The 24,606-nt window shown below is 35.2% G+C and overlaps 1 protein-coding gene across 1 annotated transcript in view; it reads left to right on the top strand.

The window, feature by feature from the left end:
• The first annotated feature begins 2,454 nt into the window (after positions 1-2,454).
• The window catches only part of LOC123560657 (uncharacterized), a 62,209-nt gene continuing 40,057 nt past the window's right edge, over positions 2,455-24,606 (top strand). Inside the window, exons 1-8 of the mRNA XM_053516966.1 lie at positions 2,455-3,119; positions 15,247-15,291; positions 16,650-16,817; positions 18,852-18,956; positions 19,871-19,979; positions 20,703-20,817; positions 22,862-22,924; positions 24,446-24,505. Coding sequence (XP_053372941.1) covers positions 2,549-3,119; positions 15,247-15,291; positions 16,650-16,817; positions 18,852-18,956; positions 19,871-19,979; positions 20,703-20,817; positions 22,862-22,924; positions 24,446-24,505 — 1,236 coding nt within the window. The 5' untranslated portion in view covers positions 2,455-2,548. The remainder of the gene's footprint in view (positions 3,120-15,246; positions 15,292-16,649; positions 16,818-18,851; positions 18,957-19,870; positions 19,980-20,702; positions 20,818-22,861; positions 22,925-24,445; positions 24,506-24,606) is intronic.

Raw genomic sequence — 24,606 nt, 5'->3', positions numbered from 1 at the left:
TTTAAGGTGAAAAGTTTTACGAAGTATAACTAGTACCTTGCAAATTACCTGCTGTAAAAAAGGCACTAAAATTGGAAATCAAAAAGTATCTGAAGTTTTGCCTGACAGGTCAAACATAAAAAAATATTTTCTTTTCTCAACAGTTTTAACATGCAGTATTATGGCCCATATGCCATGCTCTTATGGTACAAATACAGTGAAACACCACTCGCTCGAGGTCGCAAGGGGATGAGCAAAATGCTCGAGTTATCCATGGTTTCGAGCGACCCAAACATTGACCAACATACGAAGAAAATTGAAGTTTGTTTTACCAATTGTCATGGGGACCATGAAACGGTGATGCGTAATAATAACACACTCATGACATTTTCAAAAACGTATTACAAACGTTATACTCGGCTTCGCATATAATAATTAATCATTATTTGATCAATATAAAAAATTTCTTCAACCTTTCATCAATAATAAATCTCATTTTCAGACCAAATATACCGACAAACAAACATTTAAGATAGTCGGGTAATAGACCAAACAATTCTCACGGCGTGCGAAAATTTTAAATTAACCGATACATTTTGTCCGCCGAAGGTGTTAAATATTAATATTTTGACACCTTTGCTCGAGTTTGCCAGAAGCAACAAAGAGTTATCGGTGCTCGACCCAGCCATGGTAATTTCACATAGAAAATAGAAGGAAATTGGCCGGGACCAAATGAACTGCTTGAGCGAGCCCGGGTGCTCGAGTCATCGATGCTCGAGCGAGCGGTGTTTCACTGTAGTTCCAATATCCTTGTAATTACTCTGACCGTTTTGATCGTAATCAGTAAATGTAACCAGATTATTGCATGTAATCAAATACTTTTGGAAAGTTTGCCTACATGTTCTCATAATCAAACATTTTTTTAGCTCACATGAGCCAAAGGCTCAGGGTGAGCTATTCTGATCACTCACCGTCTGGCGTCCATAAACTTTTACTTTAAACGACATCTCCTTATAAACTGCAAGGCCAATTTCATCCAAACTTCATAGTAATGTTCCTTGGGTGAAGCTCTACAAAAATTGTTCAAAGAATTGAATTCCACGCAGAACTCTGGTTGCCATGGCAACTGAAAGGAAAATCTTTAAAAATCTTCTTCTCAAAAACCAGAAGCCCTAGAGCTTAGATATTTGTTGTGAAGCATTGTCTAGTGGACTTCTACCAAATTTGTTCAAATCATGACCCCGGGGTCAAAATTGACCCCGCTCCAGGGGTCACTTGATTTTACATAGGAAAATCTTAAAAAATCTTCTTCTCAAAAACCAGAAGCCCTAGAGCTTAGATATTTGACGTGTAGCATTGCCTAGTGGACCTCTACAAAATTTGTTCAAATCTTGACCCCCGCCAGGGTCAAACTGACCCAGCCCCAGGGGTTACTTGATTGTACATAGGGAAATCTTCATAAATTTGCTTAAAATAAACCAGAAGGCCAAGATCTCAGATATTTGATATGTAACATTGCCTAGTAGACTTCTACAAACTGTGTTCAAATCATGACCCCCGGGGTAAAATTGGCCCCGGCCCAGGGGTTACTTGATTGTACATCGGAAAATCTTCCAAAAAATTTCTAAAAATCATCAGTTTGACATTTGAAACATGTAGCTCATATTACTCAGGTGATCGATCCAGGGTCATCATGACCCTCTTGTTTATAGATTGAAGCTAACAGTGAACTGAGTCTTAATGCTTTCTATCATTTTGTCCCTGCCTTGGCACCTTCAGCCCTCTGTTCACTGCAGTCATCACTTTAATTGAGACGACTTCTTCAGCAGTTTTGAAATTTCTATTTCTAATATTTTCATAAAACATTTGAAAATAATTTTCATGTAAATGTTAAAGTTTTGCAAAAAGTAAGAATTCCAAAAAAAAGAAAGTGAATATAATATTTAAGATGCACGTCTTCTGTTGTGGACTGTTCTTCGGGTTTTCGTAATTTGAGCCGTGCCATGGGAAAACCAACATAGTGGGTATGCGACCAGCATGGATCCAGACCAGTCTGCGCATCTGCGCAGTCTGGTCAGGATCCATGCTGTTCGCTAATAGTTTCTCCAATTCCAATAGGCTTTAAAAGCGAACAGCATGGAGCCTGACCAGACTGCGCGGATGCGCAGGCTGGTCTGGATCCTTGCTGGTCGCATACCCACTATGTTGGTTTTCTCATGGCACGGCTCATTTAATCTTTATAAATGTTCATCATGTCTTATGAAGGAAAATAAGATATGCAATGAATGGGTTTTAAAATCCTTTAACTAGCATACCTATCTTTGGTTGTATAGTTTAATCAACAAAAGAAATATTGAGTTCTATAGTTTTTCGTAATCATATCTAAGATTTATATATATATTGTAACAAAAATTTACACACAGAAAGCCTGGGATTTTAAATTATCACCATGTTTTGACCGATATATTAGTGAATAACTATTAGTTTTTTTGGGATATTTTTTCAATGTTGCTGATAAGTTGTTTGAAATTTAAAAATTGCTAAGTTTAGTTGCTGTTAACTGTCTGAAATGAAAACAACAATGGGATATAGGGAACGGTATATAATGTCGAGAGATAGTGGATTTAGTTCTAAATACAGTGATTATTCACTGGGAACAGGAAAGAGAAAAGCATCATCCTTTTCTCCAATAGATAAACCGATGACCTTGCCACGAAGTACAAGGACGTTGTCAAGGAAAAGTCTTTACTCTCCAAAAGTATATCATGTATCACCGAGGAAAAATGTTGACATACTGAAAATATCGAGACAGAGCACGGAATCCATGAACCTACTGCCAATGACACCAGAGTCTAGACACAGTTTTGATTCTTTAGACAGTTGGCGGTTATCACCTAGGGAACAAGTTGATAGACTTAGAGAAAACTTAAAATTTCCGTCAAAATTTAGAATTTATACAAAACCGTCAAGCAGAAGTTCAGAGTTAACAAGAAGTACACTGTCTTCTCCAAAGAAATACATATCCTCACCATCTTACAGAAGACTGACATTGCCAGATTCTGGTTTACCAAGGTCACAGAGGGCATCTACAGAGTCTGTCTTATCAGGGTCAAGGTCACCTTCATCTTCTGTTGCTGGTGGTAACAATATGACATTTTATAAACTTTTACAGAAATTAGATTTTAAAAAAAGTTCACGTGCAAATTCAGGAGGAAAACATATAAATTCTTAGTTCGGTTTTGTCATTATGATAATTTGCAATTTGTTTTACCATACATGTGATACGTCCCGGATTGTCTGTTACAATTTAAATGGTTTAGTTGATATATTAAGATGACAATATATCGGAATGTAGATCAAATAGACATGATCATTTTGAGCAATAGCTAATTGTCAAACTATCATGTGTCTATCAAACTATTGTTACCTACATAATTCCTATACATAAATCTTGAGGGATGGCTGTGATTTGATACCTTTCTGCACTATTTAACCAAGGGCTTAAATTGAGCTTTTTTATTTAATTAAACCATGCTGAGAGACAAAAATATATCAGACAGAAAAAGGTGGATATCATTTGAGCCGTGCCATGAGAAAACCAACATAGTGGGTGTGCGAACAGCATGGATCCAGACCAGCCTGCGCATCCGCGCAGTCTGGTCAGGCTCCATGCTGTTCGCTTTTAATGCCTATTGGAATTGGAGAAACTGTTAGCGAACAGCATGGATCCTGACCAGACTGCGCGGATGCGCAGGCTGGTCTGGATCCATGCTGGTCACACACCCACTATGTTGGTTTTCTCATGGCATGGCTCATTTCTTTTGTATCTGCTTTCAGTTAAATTTTATACCTGCAGCGGGCTGGTTAGTTATCTTACATCGCTATTTTCAGGTAGACTTTTTACCTATGATCTTTTGTCTCTCTTGTTTTCAGTTTGGTTTAAAACTGAAATTGTTCATTTTCAGCTGCACAAAGAGCTAATAATATTGGTTTTAACATGTCTGGTTGTTTCTTTTGCTGAATACATTCATATATAGATGCTGGTAGTGTTTTTTCAGCAAAATGTAATACCCAGGACACGAGTATCATTATTTTATGTGTCAACTTGGAATCGTTGTTTGTTTAAGGGTAATTTATTTCAAAGTGTCAAATATTGCGATCCAAATAAATTTCTACTTGTTACCGTAATCTGCCAGTTTATACCTTATGTATATTTATTGGCTATTAAAATACCATTTATACTAGGTAAATAGTCCCTTTTTATACCTGAAAAATCTTTATTTGCCTTGAAATTAGCCCTATTTGATGTTTTAATAGTTGTGCATATTCCTAACAAATTAAGTGGTCAAGTGGCAGTCTCTGTGGGGTCAAGTACTTAGACTGGTCGCTGGGTGAGGGCTATGTGTGTTTGCATTAATATATCGTCATGGCACGTTTACTGTGTACATATTTATATCCAATGTTTATTCTTGGTGTTAACTGTTTAAATTTTCCCTATCAACATTCGAGGTATGAAACTATTTTCTTCTGTTGTATTACTCAACTTACTACACCTAAGCTTGTGCTCTGTTTTTCTATGACTTTATGCCTTCTGTAGTAGTCGTACTTCTTTGCCCCAGTTTATAAACAGTGAAGGAGATAAAAATATGAACAATGTCTTTACTTACCAGTCATACAGTTTAACCTCCCCTATCTGATACCTGTATTACCAGTCATACAGTTTATCCTCCCCTATCTGACACCTGTATTACCAGTCATACAGTTTATCCTCCCTTATCTGACACCTGTATAAAGCAGCCTATTGCCTTAAGCAACCACCCAGGTTACTCCCCAGATTGACTTTCTGTTTTAATTTCAGATTTTTGAAACAGCCATCCGCCTTAAGCAGCCAGATTGTGTTGATCTTCTAGCTGCCTGCATAAAATATTTTAACTGTATACAATTGAAGATGGTCAATGTCCACCCAATGTGCAATATTTTTGTAGCTTCTTATTTAATATATAGAGGATATTACACGAGTGTCTTTTCATATTGACTTTATCAAACAAGTTGAATAAAATAATAAAATGCAAGGCTCTGCAGAAAATAACAACCAAACAATGAGACATCCTGCCTATGTCTTATAATTTAAAGACATTGTCCGAGGCTTGACAGTTTTTAGACATATTTTAAAAGCTAAACACTTCTGAAAATGTACAGGTTATAATGAAGCACGTCACACTTATTCATTTTCAGTCTTTTGTTCAACGTACATTTTGCACAGAAATTTCTGAATACAGAAATAGCAGAAATCGGAATTCTAATGATTCCATTTTTTATCTGCTATAATAAAACCTGTCATTTCCTTTCTATTTAAATTGATTTTTGATCCTCGCTTAAAACTGTCCTGAAAGTTTCCGAGGATAATTTCCGTTCTGTATGTGTAGTGATATTGATTGTAATTGTATGTGATTACAAGTGATAGTTCTTTCAGATGCCGGTAAAATATAACAAAATAGACAGTGTTCAGTCTGGTTTTCATAGAGTGGTATTAACTTTGCAATTAAGGTTGTATTCATCATAAACATAATGACTGACATCAATAGTCAAGTTTATTCATAGTTTGCCAGGGTAACCAATATGTCTTAGCTTTGACCCCAATAATATTTTAGTAAACCTTTTTAGCACTGTCATAGATCTATATTCCTTTTCTGCTTTTTATTGCGGTATGTGTTCCGACTTTGTCTCATCCACCAAGGAAGCTGTGTCCACCATAAACCATGCATGATTCCCAGAGTTATGGCCCTTTCTTTTTTGCCATTATTTTCAGTGGTTACCTGTGCCCATTAAACACATTAATTTTCTACTTGCTGATTGCTACTTACCCTTGCATTACAAAACATGTTTGCCAGTGTTCTTAAATCACTAATCCAGGTATATCAGGGATAGAGTATAAATTCTTGGCACTTAATGAGAAAAGATAATCCACAGTAATAAACAAGTGGATTACAGCATGTGTACAGGACCTGGCAGTGCATACATACATAACATGTGTCATTCAGTTATGCAATTCTTTATGCAACAGTCTTTTCTTTAGGGGAAAAAATAATAACAGTAATCTCCAAACTTTTGTTTTCAACACATTCTTCTTGATTCATATAGGAAGAACCAAACTGTCTTGAGAAACATTTTGTTAGTCATAATACCACAGATTGTCTTCTTACAGATTTTATTTAAATGTGAATCAGCGTGTTGTGAAATGGTGAGAAATAATAAAAAAAATTATCTTCTCATGTAATTGTTATGGATTATCATAAAAATGTTGCATTGAATTTTTGTTAGGAATGTCAAGGGTGCCAGTTGTGCAGTGGTTAAGGTGTCAGCCTCTCAACCAGGAGGTCATGGGTTCAAGTCCCACTGGAGTGACAATGATACCCTTTCTTTAGACACCTTTCCAGGAAGTAGAGTTGAGAGTGTTTCGAATAAGCTTGAAGCTTTCACCAAAATCCCAAGAAAAATTATTATAAACTAAACTAAACTGTTGACAAAAAAAAACAAAAACAACAGATGTTTTCGAATATACAGACACCAGTCCTATATAAGATTTCTTGTTAATTTATTCTATCTATACAAACGTTATCATGCATGATTCCCAGAGTTATGGCCCTTCTTTTTTGCCATTTTTTTCAGTGGTTACCTGTGCACAATAAACACATTTCTATTGTCCGTAAGTATTGACCTGGCACTCATTAATCTTCGCCAATATTTTCGGGCGTTTTCGTTATTTCACGTGATATTCGTGTCCTGAAAATATCCAGATTTATCAAAATAACCAATTTAGAGAACCAACGGCACAGTAGTGTAGTGGTAAGCTCTCCGACTTGAAAACACGTTACCATGGGTTCGAATTCTTTTCTAACCATTTTTTAAAATATAATTCCTTGTGTTTGTATTTGTATCTATGATTATATATTTTTTTATGACACATTGCATTTTGTATCGCTAACAACAGTTCTTTGAACTGTCCGTGCTTGTCCGGTCCTGAAGATTTTAAACGATATTTTGTAGAACGGTTTTATGTATGTAGAAGAATGGTAATCGATAGTAGAGTATTTCGTTGATAAAACATGACAAATGTGACAAGTTTCCGTCTTTTACAGATAAAATCATAAAAAAATAATTTGGTCAATCAGAGGACTCGAACACTCAACCCTGAGATTAGTGGCAAAACGCTTTGTCCGCACAGCTATATCTGCACATGATACGTGATGGTATATAATTCGCTTTTCAATAGCAATATCATTGTTTGGGTTCGTACACCGAAAATTAATTTACGGAAACATACGGAATATTCATGAGTGCCAGGTCAATACTTACAGACAATACTTGCTTTCAGATTGCTACTTACCCTTGTATTACAAAACATGTTTGCCAGTGTTCTTATATCACTAATCCAGGTATTATAAATAACACAAGATTAGCATTTGGTTTCTTGGCACTTAATGAGAAAAGATAATCCACAGTAATAAACAAATGGATTACAGCATTAGCACAGGACCTTGCAGTGTTAATGAACTTTTACATAATACATAACATGTTGTCATTTAGCTGTGTACAAAAGCTGGCAATTCTTTATGCAACAGTTATCTCCAAACTTTTGTTTTCAACACATTCTATTTCTTGATTCATATTATCAAGAATCAAACTGTCTTGAGAAACATTTCGTTAGTCATTACTACAGATTATATCTTCTTATACATTTTGTTTAAATGTAAATCAAAATGTTGTGAAATTGTGAAAAGTGATAAAAAATTGATATTCTCATGTAATTGTTATGGATTATCATAAAAATGTTGAATTGAATGTTTGTTAGGAATGTCAAGGGTGCCAGTTGTGCAGTGGTTAAGGTGTCAGCCTCTCAACCAGGAGGTCATAGGTTCAAGTCCCACTGGAGTCACAATGATACCCTTTCTTTAGACACCTTTCCAGGAAGTAGAGTTAAGAGTGTTTCAAATAAGCTTGAAGCTTTCACCAAAATCCCAAGAAAAATTATTATAAACTAAACTAAACTATTGATTTTTTGTTGAATTTACACACACAAAAAACCAAAACAACAGACGTTTTCGAATATACAAACATCAGTCCCTATATAAGATTTCTTGTTAATTTATTCTATTTATACAAATGTTATCCAGAAAATGATATGGTTTATTCATATGACCTTCTGATAAACGATACACTTTCAACAAAATATCTTCAAATTGTATCGTTAATTTGTGGGTTTCATTTGATTATGTCTGTTTACTCAAACATTTGCTTACATTTGTTAAACTAAGTTAAGATAAATTGTATTTCAATCTGCAGAAGTTATTTGGCAGACCGTAGATAAAAACGGTGCCAATGGAGTGACGACGTCTGTTCATTGACAATTAGATTTTACTTGATTCCATATTATGTACACCAACTTTACAGAAAAGTGTCATCATGATTTAAGAAGAGGCTCATCATGAATTGGCATGAATATTTTGTGTCTGTTTTTTTATAACATGACGTTGTTCAAATAAGTCGGAAATTCGGATGTAACGAAAACTCTGTTTCATGCTTGTGTCATCGTTCTTACGATATTACTATAAATTAGCTCCTGTTTAGTGCAATGGAATTATCGCTAATCAAATATTAATGACACAGGCAATATTGTTGTTATATTCAATGATCGTTATTCAAAAGGATTGTATTAGTGAAAGTGTAGTGATGTGTGTGATCTTTTTTCTTTATGTCACATATTCAAGAATTTCAATGAGGAGAAAAGCTAAATCCAGTTCCTTTGCATTTTCATTCTCTGAATAATTGAATAATTTCTGCTGTAGTGTGTTAAAAGTTTACTTGTATTTTTTCCTTTCAAACAAAGTCAGATATATTTTGATTCCTATTAACAATTTCTTTATGATCTCAATAACAAAAAAAGTTTCTTTTTTTCCAGAAATCGATATAAATTTTTGAAACAGGTACACTGCAAAAGAAATTATGATAATTCAAATGTATTGAAAAATATTCAATTTTTTTGCAAAAATCAATCATTTGAATGCCTTTTCCTTACATGCATGTTTCAAGACTGTATGATTTCCGATATTAAAGTTTCATATATAATATCATGTGCTCCTATAAATTGGATTATTTGTAGAGGTTCATACAGTGTTTGACAAACTACTGGAAATCATGATGAAAACTTGTTGAATGAAAGGTGAAATGTTTGATTAACGCATGGATATCTTTAAGGAGCAGCTAGATTTATGAGACATTTAGAGACATAATAACAAATGTTCGCTAGTAACATATCGGTGTGATAACCTGTCAACGTTATGAGAGAAGAACGTATTGTACGCAACTATTATTATTCTTTAATGATTTTTGTTTGTTCAACTGAATCGATTAATCCATATATGAAACAATTATGCTGTTTACACATTTCAAGTTTTTGTTCCTGATGTAAGTCTGCTTTAATGATTTACACCAGAATTATTAGCTTTCTGAAATATAAAAAGGATGAAACCATAGCTTAGTCCATTTTCAATCTATTCTTGTTATATATTTTTAGCAGTCTCAGTGTATTATTTGCAAAAAAATGATGGTGATAAGGCATGTAATAGCGCCATAAGAAAGTCAGAAGAAAGTATAAATCTGCGATAATGAAATAATCATCATTTTCGCTAGTACATTGAGGAATTAATCTGTTTTACTTAATTGTCAATTTATTGTTCAAGATTTATATTGTACTGATCAGCATATTTTGTTGTCAGAGTATTGACGATTTTGTGGTGCGAAGCTTGCTTCGATGTAGAGATATAAAAGACATACAGATGAGAAGCATGCTCGGAAATCGTGGTAATTGAGGCTAGCTAGCTTTTCATACTGCACGAGACCTGTAGTTGTTTCTAGCAGTTTTAGTTTTATTTGCTAAACGTCATTACTTATTTAATTTAATTCTATCCTGTTACAATTTTGGTTGATATAAAGGTTCCCATAGCTGTCTTTTGACTTTTTTCTCTGCATAGGATTTCAGCATTCTCTGGCTAGTACTGAAAGTCATGATGTTGTATGAGCTACATTTACAGACAAATTATACTGACATTGCTGGGTATGAGAATAAGTAATCTTCAGAAAAAATTACTTTTTTACATAACGGGTCTGCTGCCTTTATACTGAGCCAGCATTTACATTAAATTTTACCCTGCTAAATTTCTAAAATGAACTGGTCCGTCATTCAATTTGGGCAGTACCACTTATTATTCAAAGGGGTGTGTACTGAAAATTTACTGACTGAATAGCAAACAGTGCAGACCAAGATCAGCCTGCATGGACATGCAGGCTGATCTTGGTCTGCTCTGGGCGCAGCAGGTTAAAAGTTAATATTTTTTTCACTTCTTTAAACTAGCAGTCAAGATGTGATTGTTCCTGTACTAGAGTATAATAATTTATTACTAGCAGGAAGTGGAACTAGATCATTAGAATTATTCCTTGATAACATCTACAAGCAAACTTGAAAATTCTGTGGTACTTTTACAAAAACTTAAAGCCTTAACCCTTGCCTTGCTAAATTTCTGCAATGAACTTGTCCATCTTTCAATTTGAACAGTACTATTAACTGTTAAAAGGGGTGATTACCAAAACTATACTGACTGAATAGCGAACAGTGCACATCATGATCAGACTGCATGGATGTGCAGGCTGATTATGATCTACACTGGTCACAAAGGTAGACTTAGTTGTGTCCAGCATGATAAGGGTTACAGGTATATTAAACATTTTAGCTACATATATTGAAATGATTGCTTCATCTTACTGGTTTGGAATAGTTGTGTGTTCTTCTTCCTCTCCTTGACAAATGACAGAAACTCATTCTAGAGAAGTAGTTACTTGACCTTAGAAGTAGTTGGTAGAATGGGATGTAATTTGATCATCGCTTTATAGATTTTTAGTTTGTGACCAGCATGAAGCTGTTTTATGTACTTCTTTTATTGATATACAGTTACAATAGTTGTGCACTAAGGTGGTCATTAAGATTCCTATGGTGTTGTTTGGATAATACGTTATACTTACGTTTCCCTATTCAGTTACTTCTGCTTCTGATGAAAGAGCTATTTATTTAAATAATATTCCATTTTTGTAAATGAATTGAGATAGTGAGTTAAAACTTGAAAACTGTGCAAACATAAAATAAAACTTAGTGCAAATTTTTTTATTTTGGATATTTGCACAAAAACATTAGTTGTGCGGTGGACTATTTAATTTAATATTGTCTTTGAATATGAAATCAAACGTGAATGAAGTTGCAGAAAATAAAAGAAAAGAAATATGACAACATTAGAGTGTACTTGAGTGTTATATATATATATATTATTAACAGCATGTTGCAGTTTTGTAATATGTATATTAGATTAGGCAATATTGTATTAAATATTATGTTCTGTGGCTCTTAAATTTTAGTAAGGCCAAAGCTTAGACATTGTGTATTATAAATGCTGAAATATTAATCAAAACATGATTTATTATACCCCCACAAGCGAAGTTTGGGGGTGGTGGTATATAGGAGTGAGCTTGTCGGTCGGTTTGTTGGTCGGTCTGTTGGTTTTCATGGTTTCCGGACAATAAATCATGAGCCTGACAGATTTAAAGAATTTGTGGTACACATGTGTAACATCATAAAATACAGGTCAAATTCGACTTTGAGGTCAGTAGGTCAAAGGTCAAGGTCACATTGACCCGGAATAGTTAAGCAATTTCCAGATGATAAATTGAGAAAGCTTGGGCCTTATTATAATAGGATCATAAATTTTGGTACACGCGTGGGTGTAACATCATAAAATTCAGGTCAAGTTCGACTTTGAGGTCGAAGGTCAAGGTCCCGGAACAGTTTCCAGATGAAAACTTGAGAATGCTTGGGCCTAGAATCATGAAAGTTGATAGGGAGATTAGTCATGACCAGCAGATGACCTCTATTGATTTTGAAGTCAGAAGGTCAAAGGTCAAGGTCACAGTGACCAGGAACAGTTCAACCATTTCAAGACGATAACTTGAGAATGCTTGGGCCTAGGATCATGAAAATTGATAGGAAGGTTGGTCATGACCAGCAGATGAGCCCTTTTGATTTTTGACATTGGCTTACTTCTGTGACAACGCGGTATTGTGGGGGTATAATTCGTCACTCCTGTGAGAGCTCTAGTTTACTTAAATTTTATGTACGGGTATAATTTCTATATTGTATAGTGGACGCAACTTGACCCCGAGGGTTGACCTTTGTATTATAATACATAATGAGGCACAACCTATTATTGAAAAGAGTGCATTGTATACAAACTTACTGCATATAAATATACATGGATACCCTAAGCACCCCTTATTCATACTAATGAAATAATCGATATGAATAATCAGCCTAAGGTCAACCATCGCGGTCAAGTTGCGACTACTATAGCATAGACTGAAAAACATGTTTTAATTTTGGCCTTGTTGTGTTATTATAGTGTTGTGAAATAAACAAACTTATATCACCTTATTTACTGAAAATGAGCTTGTGAAAAACAGTTAAAACATACAAATGATATTTAAGGTAGTGGAAACAATATCCATCTGATGATTAAATTTTCTTGTATCCTTCTTTGGCATTTTTTTTTCCATTTATGAATCTCATGCAAAAAAACATGTGGATTTCCATACCAGCTGTGTAATGCTGAAAATGCTCAAGTCGTAATCTAATGGAAAGTGCCATTTGTCATGAAAGGTCTTCTACCTTAATAGAAAAACTGCTGGTAACCACCAAAGTTCAAATGTTTTGAAATTATATTGTTTTTATGCTTCCCGAAGGGGAAGCATATACCGGTAGTCGTCGCTACGTCTGTCAGTTGGTCCATCTGTAAGAGGAGCTAAGCATATTATCTTTGTGTTCCGGTTGGATGATTTTTCTTTGATTTTTAGCTCACCTGAGCACGAAGTGCTCAAAGGTGAGCTTTAGTGATCACCCTGTGTCCGGCGTCCGTCGTCGTCCGTCGTCCGTCCGTCCGTCCGTCCGTCCGTCGTCAACAATTTGACTGTTAACACTCTAGAGGTCACATTTTTGGCCCAATCTTAATGAAACTTGGTCAGAATGTTACCCTCCATAAAATCTTGGACGAGTTCGATATTGGGTCATCTGGGTTCAAAAACTAGGTCACCAGGTCAAATCAAAGGAAAAGCTTGTTAACACTCTAGAGGTCACAATTTTGACCCAATCTTAATGAAACTTGGTCAGAATGTTACCCTCCATAAAGTCTTGGACGAGTTCGATATTGGGTCATCTGGGGTTAAAAACTAGGTCACCAGGTCAAATCAAAGGAAAAGCTTGTTAACACTCTAGAGGTCACATTTTTGGCCCAATCTTAATGAAACTTGGTCAGAATGTTACCCTCCATAAAATCTTGGATGAGTTCGATATTGGGTCATCTGGGGTCAAAAACTAGGTCACTGGGTCAAATCAAAGGAAAAGCTTGTTAACACTCTAGAGGTCACAATTTTGGCCCAATCTTAATGAAACATAGTCAGAATGTTATCCTTAAAAAAGTCTTGGACGAGTTTGATATTGGGTCATCTGGGGTCAAAAACTAGGTCACCAGGTCAAATCAAAGGAAAAGCTTGTTAACACTGTAGAGGCCGCATTTATGACTATATCTTCATGAAACTTGGTCAGAATGTTAATATTGATGATCTTAAGGTCCAGTTTGAATCTGGGTCATGTAGGATTAAAAACTAGGTCACCTGGTCAAATCAAAGGAAAAGCTAGTTAACATTGTAGAGGCCACATTTATGACCATATCTAATGAAACTTGGTCAGAATGCTTATCTTGATGCTCTTTAGGTCAAGTTTAAACCTGGGTCAGCTTCGGTCAAAAACTAGGTCACTAGGTTAAATCAAAGGAAAAGCTTGTTAACAGTGTAGAGGCCACATTTATGACTATATCTTCATGAAACTTAGTCAGAATATTAAACTTGATGATCTTTAGGTCAAGTTCGAATCTGGGTCATGTTGGGTCAAGAATTAGGTCATGGGGGCAAATCAAAGGAAAAGCTTGTTAACACTCTAGAGGCCACATTTATGACTGTATCTTCATGAAACTTAGAATGTTAAACTTGATGATCTTTAGGTCAAGTTCGAATCTGGGTCATGTTGGGTCAAAAACTAGGTCACGGGGTCAAATCAAAAGAAAAGCTAGTTAATACTGTAGAGGCCACATTTATGAACATATCTTGATGAAACTTGGTCAGAATGTTAATCTTGATGATCTTTAGGTCAATAGGTCAGGTGAGCGATACAGGGCCTTCATGGCCCTCTTGTTCAACAGTAGTATACTGTAGTACAATTCTTGTCCAGAGTATTTCTCAGCAACCACTGGTTGTAATTTAGCCATACTTCATAGGAAGCTTTACTATCAAGAGGAGATGCGCATATTATCTGCGTGTTTCAGTTGGATGATTTTTGCACTTATTTATTGCCCTTTGATTATTCAACATTAGTAAACTATAGCGCCATCATAGTCAGGAGTATTTCTCAGCAAACACTGTCTGGAATTCAGCAAAAACTCATAGGACGCTTCACTCTCAAGAAGAGGTGCAGAGGTGCGTGTATTTTCTTCATTATCCGCTGGAATGAGTTTTCAATGAGATATTGCCCTTTGATCATTCAACATCAGAAAAACCATATGTGCAGAGTCAATAAATTCCACTTGTTCTTTTAATATGCAAATTTTGGGGAGCACCCATCGGTTTACTGATATTTCTTGGTTGTTTTTTTTTTTCAGTTTTTTTTTTACTTTTATTTACATACCATAATTTCATGTGTAATCTTGGATTATTTTCATGGAAGTTTGATTTGCTTAATTTCAATTTAAGGCCATGCAAAAAATATTTGCTGATTAGTAATTTAACATATTTTATTAAAATTTTCTGTCAGTTAAACACTTTGATAATCTGTCTGCAAAACAAATTGAGTAATGCAGTAATCTGATGTTCTCACATTACAAAAAATTTAGGAAAATTTAAATCATGCAGTTTCAAAACAGGTGGTTTAATCCATGCATAAGCCATAAATTCTTCCCATAAAGCTTAAAATAAATGTAGTTTATAAAAAGAATTTTAACAAAATTGTAGATGAAAATTTCAAATTTCACAGTAATAAAAAAGTGAGATTGTAAAAAAGACGATAATTATGAAATAGGAATTGACTTGGTATGGCTTTAAAATTCAAATTGTGTTTTAAAGAACAAAAGGAAAAGGAAGGAGAACAAAAACTACTAGGTCACGAGGGTAAGGCAACTGCTTTATCATCAGCAGAAACAAAAACATGCTAATTAATATGGCACTTTTTGCCAATAATTATGATTTTGTTGTTGCCGCAAAATTAATGACTTTTGCTATATTTCATGCTGTTGGAAAATCATGGATGTTTTAAAAGCTTTGATGTGCTTTGAATATTAAAACTTTCAAGATTTTTTTTGTTTTAATTTTTAAAGTAATAAATGTACAGAAAAGTTAAGTTACATATTATCACTCTTACAGATGTTAAAGCGAAATGTTCAGAACTGTTCTAAATTGATAGCATTCATCAATATGGTGTTCAAAACTTTTAAAGAACTTTATGTATTTGCTAATAAAAAGGTGTTAGCCCTATAACCTTGAAGATAAGTACGAACTGGTCTATGTTATTTTGGAATCAATATGAGTGAAAAAATTAATATTTTAATTTGCATACAAGGGTCCTGCAAAAAGTTCTGTCATCGGGTTCAGACTGCTATGTTTGATCAAAATTATTTTTATTACAAACCTTCAAAGTATTCCCCCTTTACTGAAACACATTTTTATTACCTTTTTACCCAGTTACGAAAAACAGATAAATAGTCTTCTTTTGGCGCTACCAAGAGACTTTCTGGACTTATATTTCTTTTCTGAAAGCATTTTCTTAAGCCTTGGTAATAGAAAAAACCACAGGGACTCGGGGGCCGTTTGAAAAGCAATTTGCGTGGAATAAACGGATATCTTTAGCTACTTGACATGCCATTCAAGTGCAAGGTAGCTTTTTAAAAAATTCCTGGGATAAATCTACGGAAACCCATTAGTGACAGAACTTTTTGCAGGGCCCTCGTATTAAAGTATTGTGAATGTTGCATGTATGATATAAACTTTGTTCTGTTTTTATGTGTGCATGACCATTTTACCACATACTTGTTAAGGCGACTAAAATAATGCATGATACAAAGTTTAGACTTAAATTTAGCTTCCAGTATACTGGTAATTGTAAAAGACAAAATTGCGTAAACATTTCATAACAGGAGCAGCTGTTTCTCTGATACTTATTGTACAGCCTATACTCTGTTATTTACACTACTGAGGAGTTAACTCCCTTTTTTGAAAAATCCTTTTTAAATTAATGTCTTGAGAGTTACAGCCTTGCAGCAGCCAACACGTCACAGTTTTCCCAGGGGGAGAAGGGGGCGGGGGAGGGGAATGTTTACTGTAGAGATTTCACTGTAAACAACAGCTAATTTAAGTGAATGCAAGTATGATTGTAAAATGTTGTCATTATTTTTGTTGTTATTGTTGCATGGCTTTGCTATTCCTGCATCCTCATTACTGCATGAATCTCCTCTCTCTTTCCCTCATGTTAGCCGCCGCATCAAATATCGATCGATTCAACAAACCTTTACATACCACGGGACAAACCACATTTGGGTTCAAAGGCTTTCCAGACAATAATATGCTGCAGCCGAAGCAACCTTTACGACACCAGCCTTCAGCAGATCTCACTTCAGATGTAAATAGATATTTTAGAAAAGGTAGGTCACTAACAATGTCACCAATTCACAGTTGTCTAACTTTTCACAAATGCTTTTTTTGTTTGTAATACAAAAATAATTGCATGATATTCACTAAGATTTTAACAAGATGAAAAATTGTTGTCAGAATTTAAAATGGAAGAAAGTATACTTTTGAATACTTTCATTCAGTTTTCTTTATTGTATTTTTGGGTTAATTTTGTGGTTTTGTAAGGAAGCAGCTCTGGTCCATGTATTCATACACTGTCCATTCTAGAGTGAAATCTCACTATTTGCAACTTCTAGAGTTTTGTTTTCCAAAAAGTCAATGCATTATTGGAATTACTTTAAAATGGCATACAGATAAAAAGTAAATCCTATTTGCTTAACCAATGGCCAATCTGGACAGGTCTGTAATAGGGTAAGATTTTTGTCTAGAAACAGTTTCATAATCAGTAGAAAAATACAAAAGCTTTCAAATGCAGTGGTGTCAGCCATTGGCAGCATTGGGCAGGAAATGTCAAGGTCAAATTGTTTTAGATGTAAGTTTATGTACAGTCTAATATATCCAGTATATGTATTTGTACAGATGAATATAACTGTTCATTTCTTTTAATTTGATCCAGGAGTTTATTAATCCCCCGCCGTGGCGGAGGGATTATAGGAATGGGCTGCGTCCGTCCGTCTGTCCGTCCTTCCGTCCGTCTTTCCGTCCGTCCTTCCGTCCGTAACAAAATCGTGTCCGGTCCATATCTCCTAAACCCCTTGAAGGATTTTCATGAAACTTGGGTCAAATGATCACCTCATCAAGACGATGTGCAGAACCCATGAGACAGCCTTGTCGGTTCAAGGTCAAGGTCACAACTCAAGGTCAAAGGTTTGAGCCTGCCATTTTGTGTCCGCTCTATATCTCCTAAACCCCTTGAAGGAATTTTATAAAACTTGTGTCAAATGATCACCTCATCAAGACGATGTGCAGAACCCATGAGTCAGCCATGCCGGCTCAAGGTCAAGGTCACAACTCAAGGTCAAAGGTTTGAGCCTTCCATTTTGTGTCTGCTCTATATCTCTTAAACCCCTTGAAGGAATTTTATAAAACTTGGGTCAAATGATCACCTCATCAAGACGATGTGCAGAACTCATGAGTCAGTCATGCCAGCTCAAAGTCAAGGTCACAACTTAGGGTCAAAGGTTGAACCTTCCATTTTGTGTCCGCTCTATATCTCCTAAACCCCTTGAAGGATTTTCATCAAACTTGGGTCAAACGATCACCTCATCAAGGCGATGTGCAGAACTTATAAGTCAGCCATGTCGGCTCAAGGTCAAGGTCACAACTGAAGGTCAAAGGTTTGAGCCTTCCATTTCGTGTCCGCTCTATATCTCCTAAACCCCTTGAAGGAATTTTATAAAACTTGGGTCAAATGATTACCTCATCAGAACGATGTGCAGAAATTATGAGTCAACCATGCCAGCTCAAGGTCAAGGTCACAACTAAGGGTCGAAGGTTTGAGCCTTCCATTTGGTGTCCACTCTGTATCTCCTTAACCCCTTGAAGGATTTTCATCAAACTTGGGTCAAATGATCACCTCATCAAGAACTCATGAGTCAGCCATGTCAACTGAAGGTCAAGGTCACAACTGAAGGTCAAAGGTTTCAGCTCTGTATCTCCTAAACCCCTTGAAGGATTTCCATGTAACTTTGGTCAAATGATCACCTCATCAAGACGTTGTGCAGAATTCATGAGTCAGCCATGTCAGTTCAAGGTCAAGGTCACAGCTAAAATCAAAGGTTTTACCCTTTCACTATCCATAGCAGTGACGGGGGATTTAGCTGTCTTTCAGACTGCCTTGTTTACTTTATTGCAGACAATTTAGTATAAAATATACCATTTTCTTGTCTTTGAAGTGAAAGTTTATACTTTTCAAGATAAGAATATAGGCTAGCTACTGATTTTTCATTCCAATTTGTTATTTGTTGAACAGAAACATTTTAAACATGCTAACTTAAATAACAAAAAACCTGTCCTTGTTTATTTAATCTATTTTATATAAACAGATTCGCCTCCAGAGTGGCATCCACCACCTAATCAACCACCACCCAGAATGCCGTCACCACCACCACAACCGCAGAAAGAACCAGACTGGTTACAGGAAAAGAGAAGTGAGTTTTCTTTGTAATTTATGTCACTGTCTGTGTATTTACAAGATGTAAAACTATGAAATAGGTAATCAAGCAGCGCCTTGGGGTTGGAAAGAAACATTTCTCAATTTTATCCCAGATAAGGTGGCATTTTCATGTTTTATGTATGCCGGTTACAGTTTCAATTTTATTGTGCACCTATACTCGACATTTTGGTAGCATTTTCAAGGAGACTTTTTGCATTTATAAAAATGTAAACAAACCATATTACACCTCTGTTCATACTCACATTTTAGCTGCCAGTTTGGAAGATGTTCCATAGTGCTGACCTGTCATACAAAAAATCTGTCCTAGAAGTTAAATGACCCCTACCTTTTTTGGTGTTTTTTGTTGTTGTTTAAAGGTTGTTATGAACATAAGGCTAGTAATTCTTTTTAAAATAGGCCTGGCTATGTGTAACAGCTCTCAGAAAATTGTTAATTTTATAGAGAACAAAATTATAGTAAATTTATTTGCTACTGTGCTACCTACACTATTCACTAAAACTGTGATCATCTCAGTGTTATAAAGAAACTTTGAGTGTAAAATATATATCTGCAGTGATTTTAAGAACAATGTTTTCTTTTTTGAAAACCTTATAATTCTGGATTCAATATTTGAGCCGTGCCATGAGAAAACCAACATAGTAGGTTTGCGACCAGCATGGATCCAGACCAGCCTGTGCATCCATGGTTTCTCTAATTGCTATAGGCTTTGAAAGCGAACAGCATGGATCCTGACCAGACTGTGCGAATGCACAGGCTGGTCTGGATCCATGATGGTCGCAAACCCACTATGTTGGTTTTCTCATGGCACGGCTCATTTTAGGCATCTTTTTTATTTTTTTCCCAAACCATGTGACTGTGTTCTTTATATATTATGATTATGTATTTCAGATACCCCACCACAAGAAGCTCTCCATCAAACAATTTCGCCTCGTTACAAAGATGAGCCACAATCTTACAGAAAACATCCAATCATTCGTGATCCACACGGAGAACTCACGTGCGTATCAATTGATGTTGAGTGTAACTAAGTCATGTATATATTTAATACAAAAAGGAACAAACCTCTCAGATTACAAAAATACCTCATTCTTGATATGACTTAGTCAAAATATCCAAGTCAAAATTTCTTATAGGCATTTTCTCCTCACTTCTGCAGTTTCTTTGTCTTGGAACTCAAAGTTGGAGCTAAGGCTACCAGCAAATTGTATGAGTATTTGTATATACTAGGGAAACCAGTTAAAATACAAAGTTACATATTAAGAAGTCATGTTTAAATTCATATGCTGTAATCACTTTCTTCAAACAAGATTATTATAAACCAGTAGTTCATTTTTAACCTGACTGATTTTCACGACATGTGGCGATTGTCTGGGAAATTATCCAGTTGTCATTGGGTAGTTGACCTGTAATGAAAACTGGAAACTTACATATTCTTCGTAAGCAATTTTGGCATTTTTAAGTTTTTCCAGAAAGTTATGCGTGTGTTGAGTTATCTTCCATTTAAAGAATGCCAAGTTGCCTAAGTAGAATACATAATGACACAAAAATTGCCGAGTGTCATTTGTGCAAAAATTGCCGAGTGTCATTTACGCAAAAATTGCCGAATGTCATTTGCGCAAAAATTACCGAGTGTCATTTACACGAAAATTGCCGAGTGTCATTACGGGTGCACTACCTTAAATATTACACTTCATATAATGATGGTTTTCATTGAATACAGGTCAGCAGATAAGAGAAAGAAGCTTGATGAGATTTACATAGCAGAAGAGGATTTAGCAATGGCACGCCAGAGAAAGGAAAGAGAAAAGCTCGACAAAATTAAAGAGCAGCAAAAGGTGAGTAGCAACATCTTACTTTAGAAGAATCGTTCACTGGTTGTAGGTATGGATTGAGGGTAAATGTTTATAGGGGTAACAAAGTTCTGCCTGATGGATGTCAGAACAATTATCTTTCCCTCCTCCATCTACAACCTGCGTTAGATTCTTCTTATTCAGAAAATATTAGAAGGAATAAAATAAAATGAAATACTTTTTTCATAGCACTTTTTCATTATAGTTGTCACTGACTTGATGGATTCATTCTTAAATGTTATGATGTCATGAACAGCATGACAATTATCATGCAGCACGTTTTGCCAGTGTCTTTGAAAAAAAAAGAAATTTATGTCTTGTATCCAAGTGATACCTAACATCAAATTTGGATGCATTGATTCTCAATAAACTTTTTTTTCTTCTGCCCATGGACACCAACCTGAAAACAAATGTACTATTTTCCTCAGTTGTCCTATATCTAAAATGTCTACTGTCTTTTTATGCCCAAAAGGTGGGCATATTAAAATTGCACTGTCCGTCCGTCTGTGCGTGTGTGTCTGTATGTCCAGTAAATTCTTGACTGGGCTGTAACTCTGACTTTGAAAGAACTTGGCGTAAATGTTCACCATAATGAGACGATGTGTCATGCACAAGACCCAGACCCCTAGCTCCAAGGTCAAGGTCACACTTAGAGGTCAAAGGTTAGCATGGTCTGTTTCTTGTCTGGTCCGTAACTCTGCCATCTATGAAGGGATTTTAAAATTACTTGGCATAAAATGTTTTCTATAATGAGATGACATGTTTTGCATAAGACCTAGACTCCTAGCTCTAAGGTCAAGGTTACACTTAGAAGTCAGTGGTCTATTTCTTGTCCGCTCCGTAACTCTGCTATTTTTCAAGGGATTTGAAAATAATTTGACACAAATGTTAACCATATTGAGAAGGTGTGTTGTGCTTATGACCCGGGTCTCTCAGGTCAAGGTCAGGGTCACAAAATGATTCATACCTAACTATTCTGGCATATTTTGCCCAGACAACAGTAGCATTCTTGGACACACTTCAGGGGCATTTGTCACTAATAGTGACAGCTCTTGTTTATTCTATATATATATAGTCTTGTGTCATTTTAACTTAGGTTTTTTTTTTGTAGTTTGTGTCTTGTCATAATTATGTCTGTATAATCTGGCACATATCTGTATAGTCTGTGTCATTTTGGTCAACATCTGTGAAGCTAACATTTGTCATTTTGGCAACCATCTGTGTCCTATATAATTTTTGCCTCACGACATATTGGCCTACATCTGTAGAGTTTTGTGTCACTTTGACTTATATATATATATATATATTATATTTATCATTTTTGCCTACTTCTATTTGTCTGTATCATGCTGGCTTCCTGGTTTACATCTGTGTAGTCTGTGTCATTTTGACCTATCTCTGTATAGTCTGTGATTTTCTCACAATTCTGAGTCAGCTTGTTTGTCCTTCTTTCTAGAAAACTGGATGCATTTTATTGCTGTACATTTCTATAAATCAAAATGCAACTTATTGTCCTTTATTTCTGTGGTTTTAGGACACTTTAGTGTTGGTCCCCATTTCTACAGATCTATCTGTGTTTCTATTTTGTGATCTCTTTATAAATCAAGGCTTCTCCAATCATTGTAGCATGTATTTGTAATGCCCTTTGTTTTTGTGATTTTATGACACAAGATTTTGATTTTCATTTCTATAACTCTCTGTTGCAATTTATTCCCCTCCAATTTCTAAAATCATTGTTTGTTGTCCTCTTTCTATAATTCTAGGGTATATTCAGCGATACTTTATAATTACAGTTTGTATGTATTGTCTTCTTTTTTGTGCAGTTTTAGTTTTGACTCACTGTTTTATCAGGAAGAAAGGACAATAAAATTGGACCAGTCTTACTGCAACTCTAGGGCATATTTTTTATACCTGTTTATTTGGCAGACTTTTATAATTATATTTGTTTTCCTTGATTCTGTATAAATGCTTAACATTATGGAAATGGCTTTTACTTCTTTTACCAAGAAGAAATACTGTACTGTTACAGATAAGGGAATTACAGGATTCCTACAAACCCTGGGGTCGCCCAGGGGGCGGGGCCCCTAATAGAGTAAGTGGTTTGTATGCATGTTAAAGTGAAATCAGAAAATCTGTTTTAACACCAAATGTTTTCAGTTTCTTTTGAGTTTTCAGTAATTAACTTGCATGTTTAGCTTTTTCTGCTGATATCTTGGTACTTAATCCAATTAAAAATGTGTTGATGTCAGTTGAAAACTTTTGTCCTGTTCCACAATGCCGCTTTGCCGTGGCACGGTTACAGACCTGCATCTCAGTACGACAGCAGTACTGTTTTCTCTAGAATTTTGATTTGATGGTGGCTGATTTCAAGCTTTAAATCTATTAGAGCCACAAAAATTTATATGTTAAGTTTAAAGCTTGTTTTGAAATACTCAAAAAACAATAACCCTTGCCATGGTTTTACGAGACTCAAAAAGTACATGTATGGAAAAAAGAATGATTATAAAATTGTGGAATAGGGCTTGGTTGTTATTGTTGTATACAACATGGTCGTGATGAATTGTATCAGTTGTCTTGTAGAAATTGCATGTTGTAATATGTTCATGCATCCCAACACCTTTTTACATCTATGAAATTTCAACTTAATCTGACATCAAAACTTGTCATTTTTAAAGTGCAAAAGTTTAGGTTTGCTCTACTGAGATTGAATAGTTAAAGAAATGCAGTTCCAATTTACAATCAAACCAGAATTGAAATAACCTTTGAATTAGGATCATTACATTTTTACCTGCCATGACATGTCAGTATTTTTTACAGTATCATTGCACTTGTTATGGGACACTACCTGTCATGAAAAATCACCTTTGTTTCATTTTCCGAAGATGATATTTGTAGACAGGTAGAAAGCAGAGCAAAATGAAATAATTGCATTTTAAGAACGCCACTAGACATTAGAATTCAACTTTTCTAATTAGAATACAAACTTCAGTCTCCAGTCTTCTTATTAGTGATTGTATTTAGGATGCCTGTAGGTCATACAGTAACAAAAATATAGAGTACTTTGATGGAATCCATCACCACTCATATATATATATTTATTAATTTAGCTTACTGTTTGATTGACAGGTAAACAAACCAAAAGCACATAATTATAACTGCCTCAACACAACATAGACAACTCAAATGCTGTTTGAGCTTTCATCATATATGTCAGTTTTTGTTGTTAAAGGGCTTTTTGAGTAACCAATATTGGTATCGGAATGTAACTTTTTAGAAGCAATCAATATTTCAGTTTATAGTTTGCAATCAGTGTTTTGATTTCATTTCAAATCAGTATTACAGCAGTGTCAAACTGACTGCTCTGTATTGAAATTGTCTTTACTTCTCTGCTTTATTATGTTGTTATTTACATAACTGTAAAGACACAATTTGTGTGTGTATTTCTATTTATCTTAGAAATGTTGATGTATACAATATAACAGTGTATTACATGTTTTGAAAATATGGCAAATGTATTTTGCACAGGAAGTCTTAGTTCTAGAACTGCCGATGCTCGAGCCAGCGCAATTTTACAACAGTTATCTTGTTTTTAACTCTCATGAATCTGTTACAGATCCGTGAAATGCAGGAGGACTTTAATCCCTTTGGACAACCTGGGAGTGGAGCTCCACTTGTAAGTTGCCTAGCAACTGGGAGATGGTGACCTTCAACTCTGACTCTTTGTCTTATTGAATGATTTGTTTTCCTTTGTAGAGAATTATACACTTGTCGTAT

This window comes from Mercenaria mercenaria, chromosome 10, assembly GCF_021730395.1.
Source record: "Mercenaria mercenaria strain notata chromosome 10, MADL_Memer_1, whole genome shotgun sequence".
Lineage (NCBI taxonomy): Eukaryota > Metazoa > Mollusca > Bivalvia > Venerida > Veneridae > Mercenaria > Mercenaria mercenaria.
The sequence above is the reverse complement of the archived record's forward strand: the minus strand, read 5'-3'. Positions and strand labels throughout refer to the sequence as shown.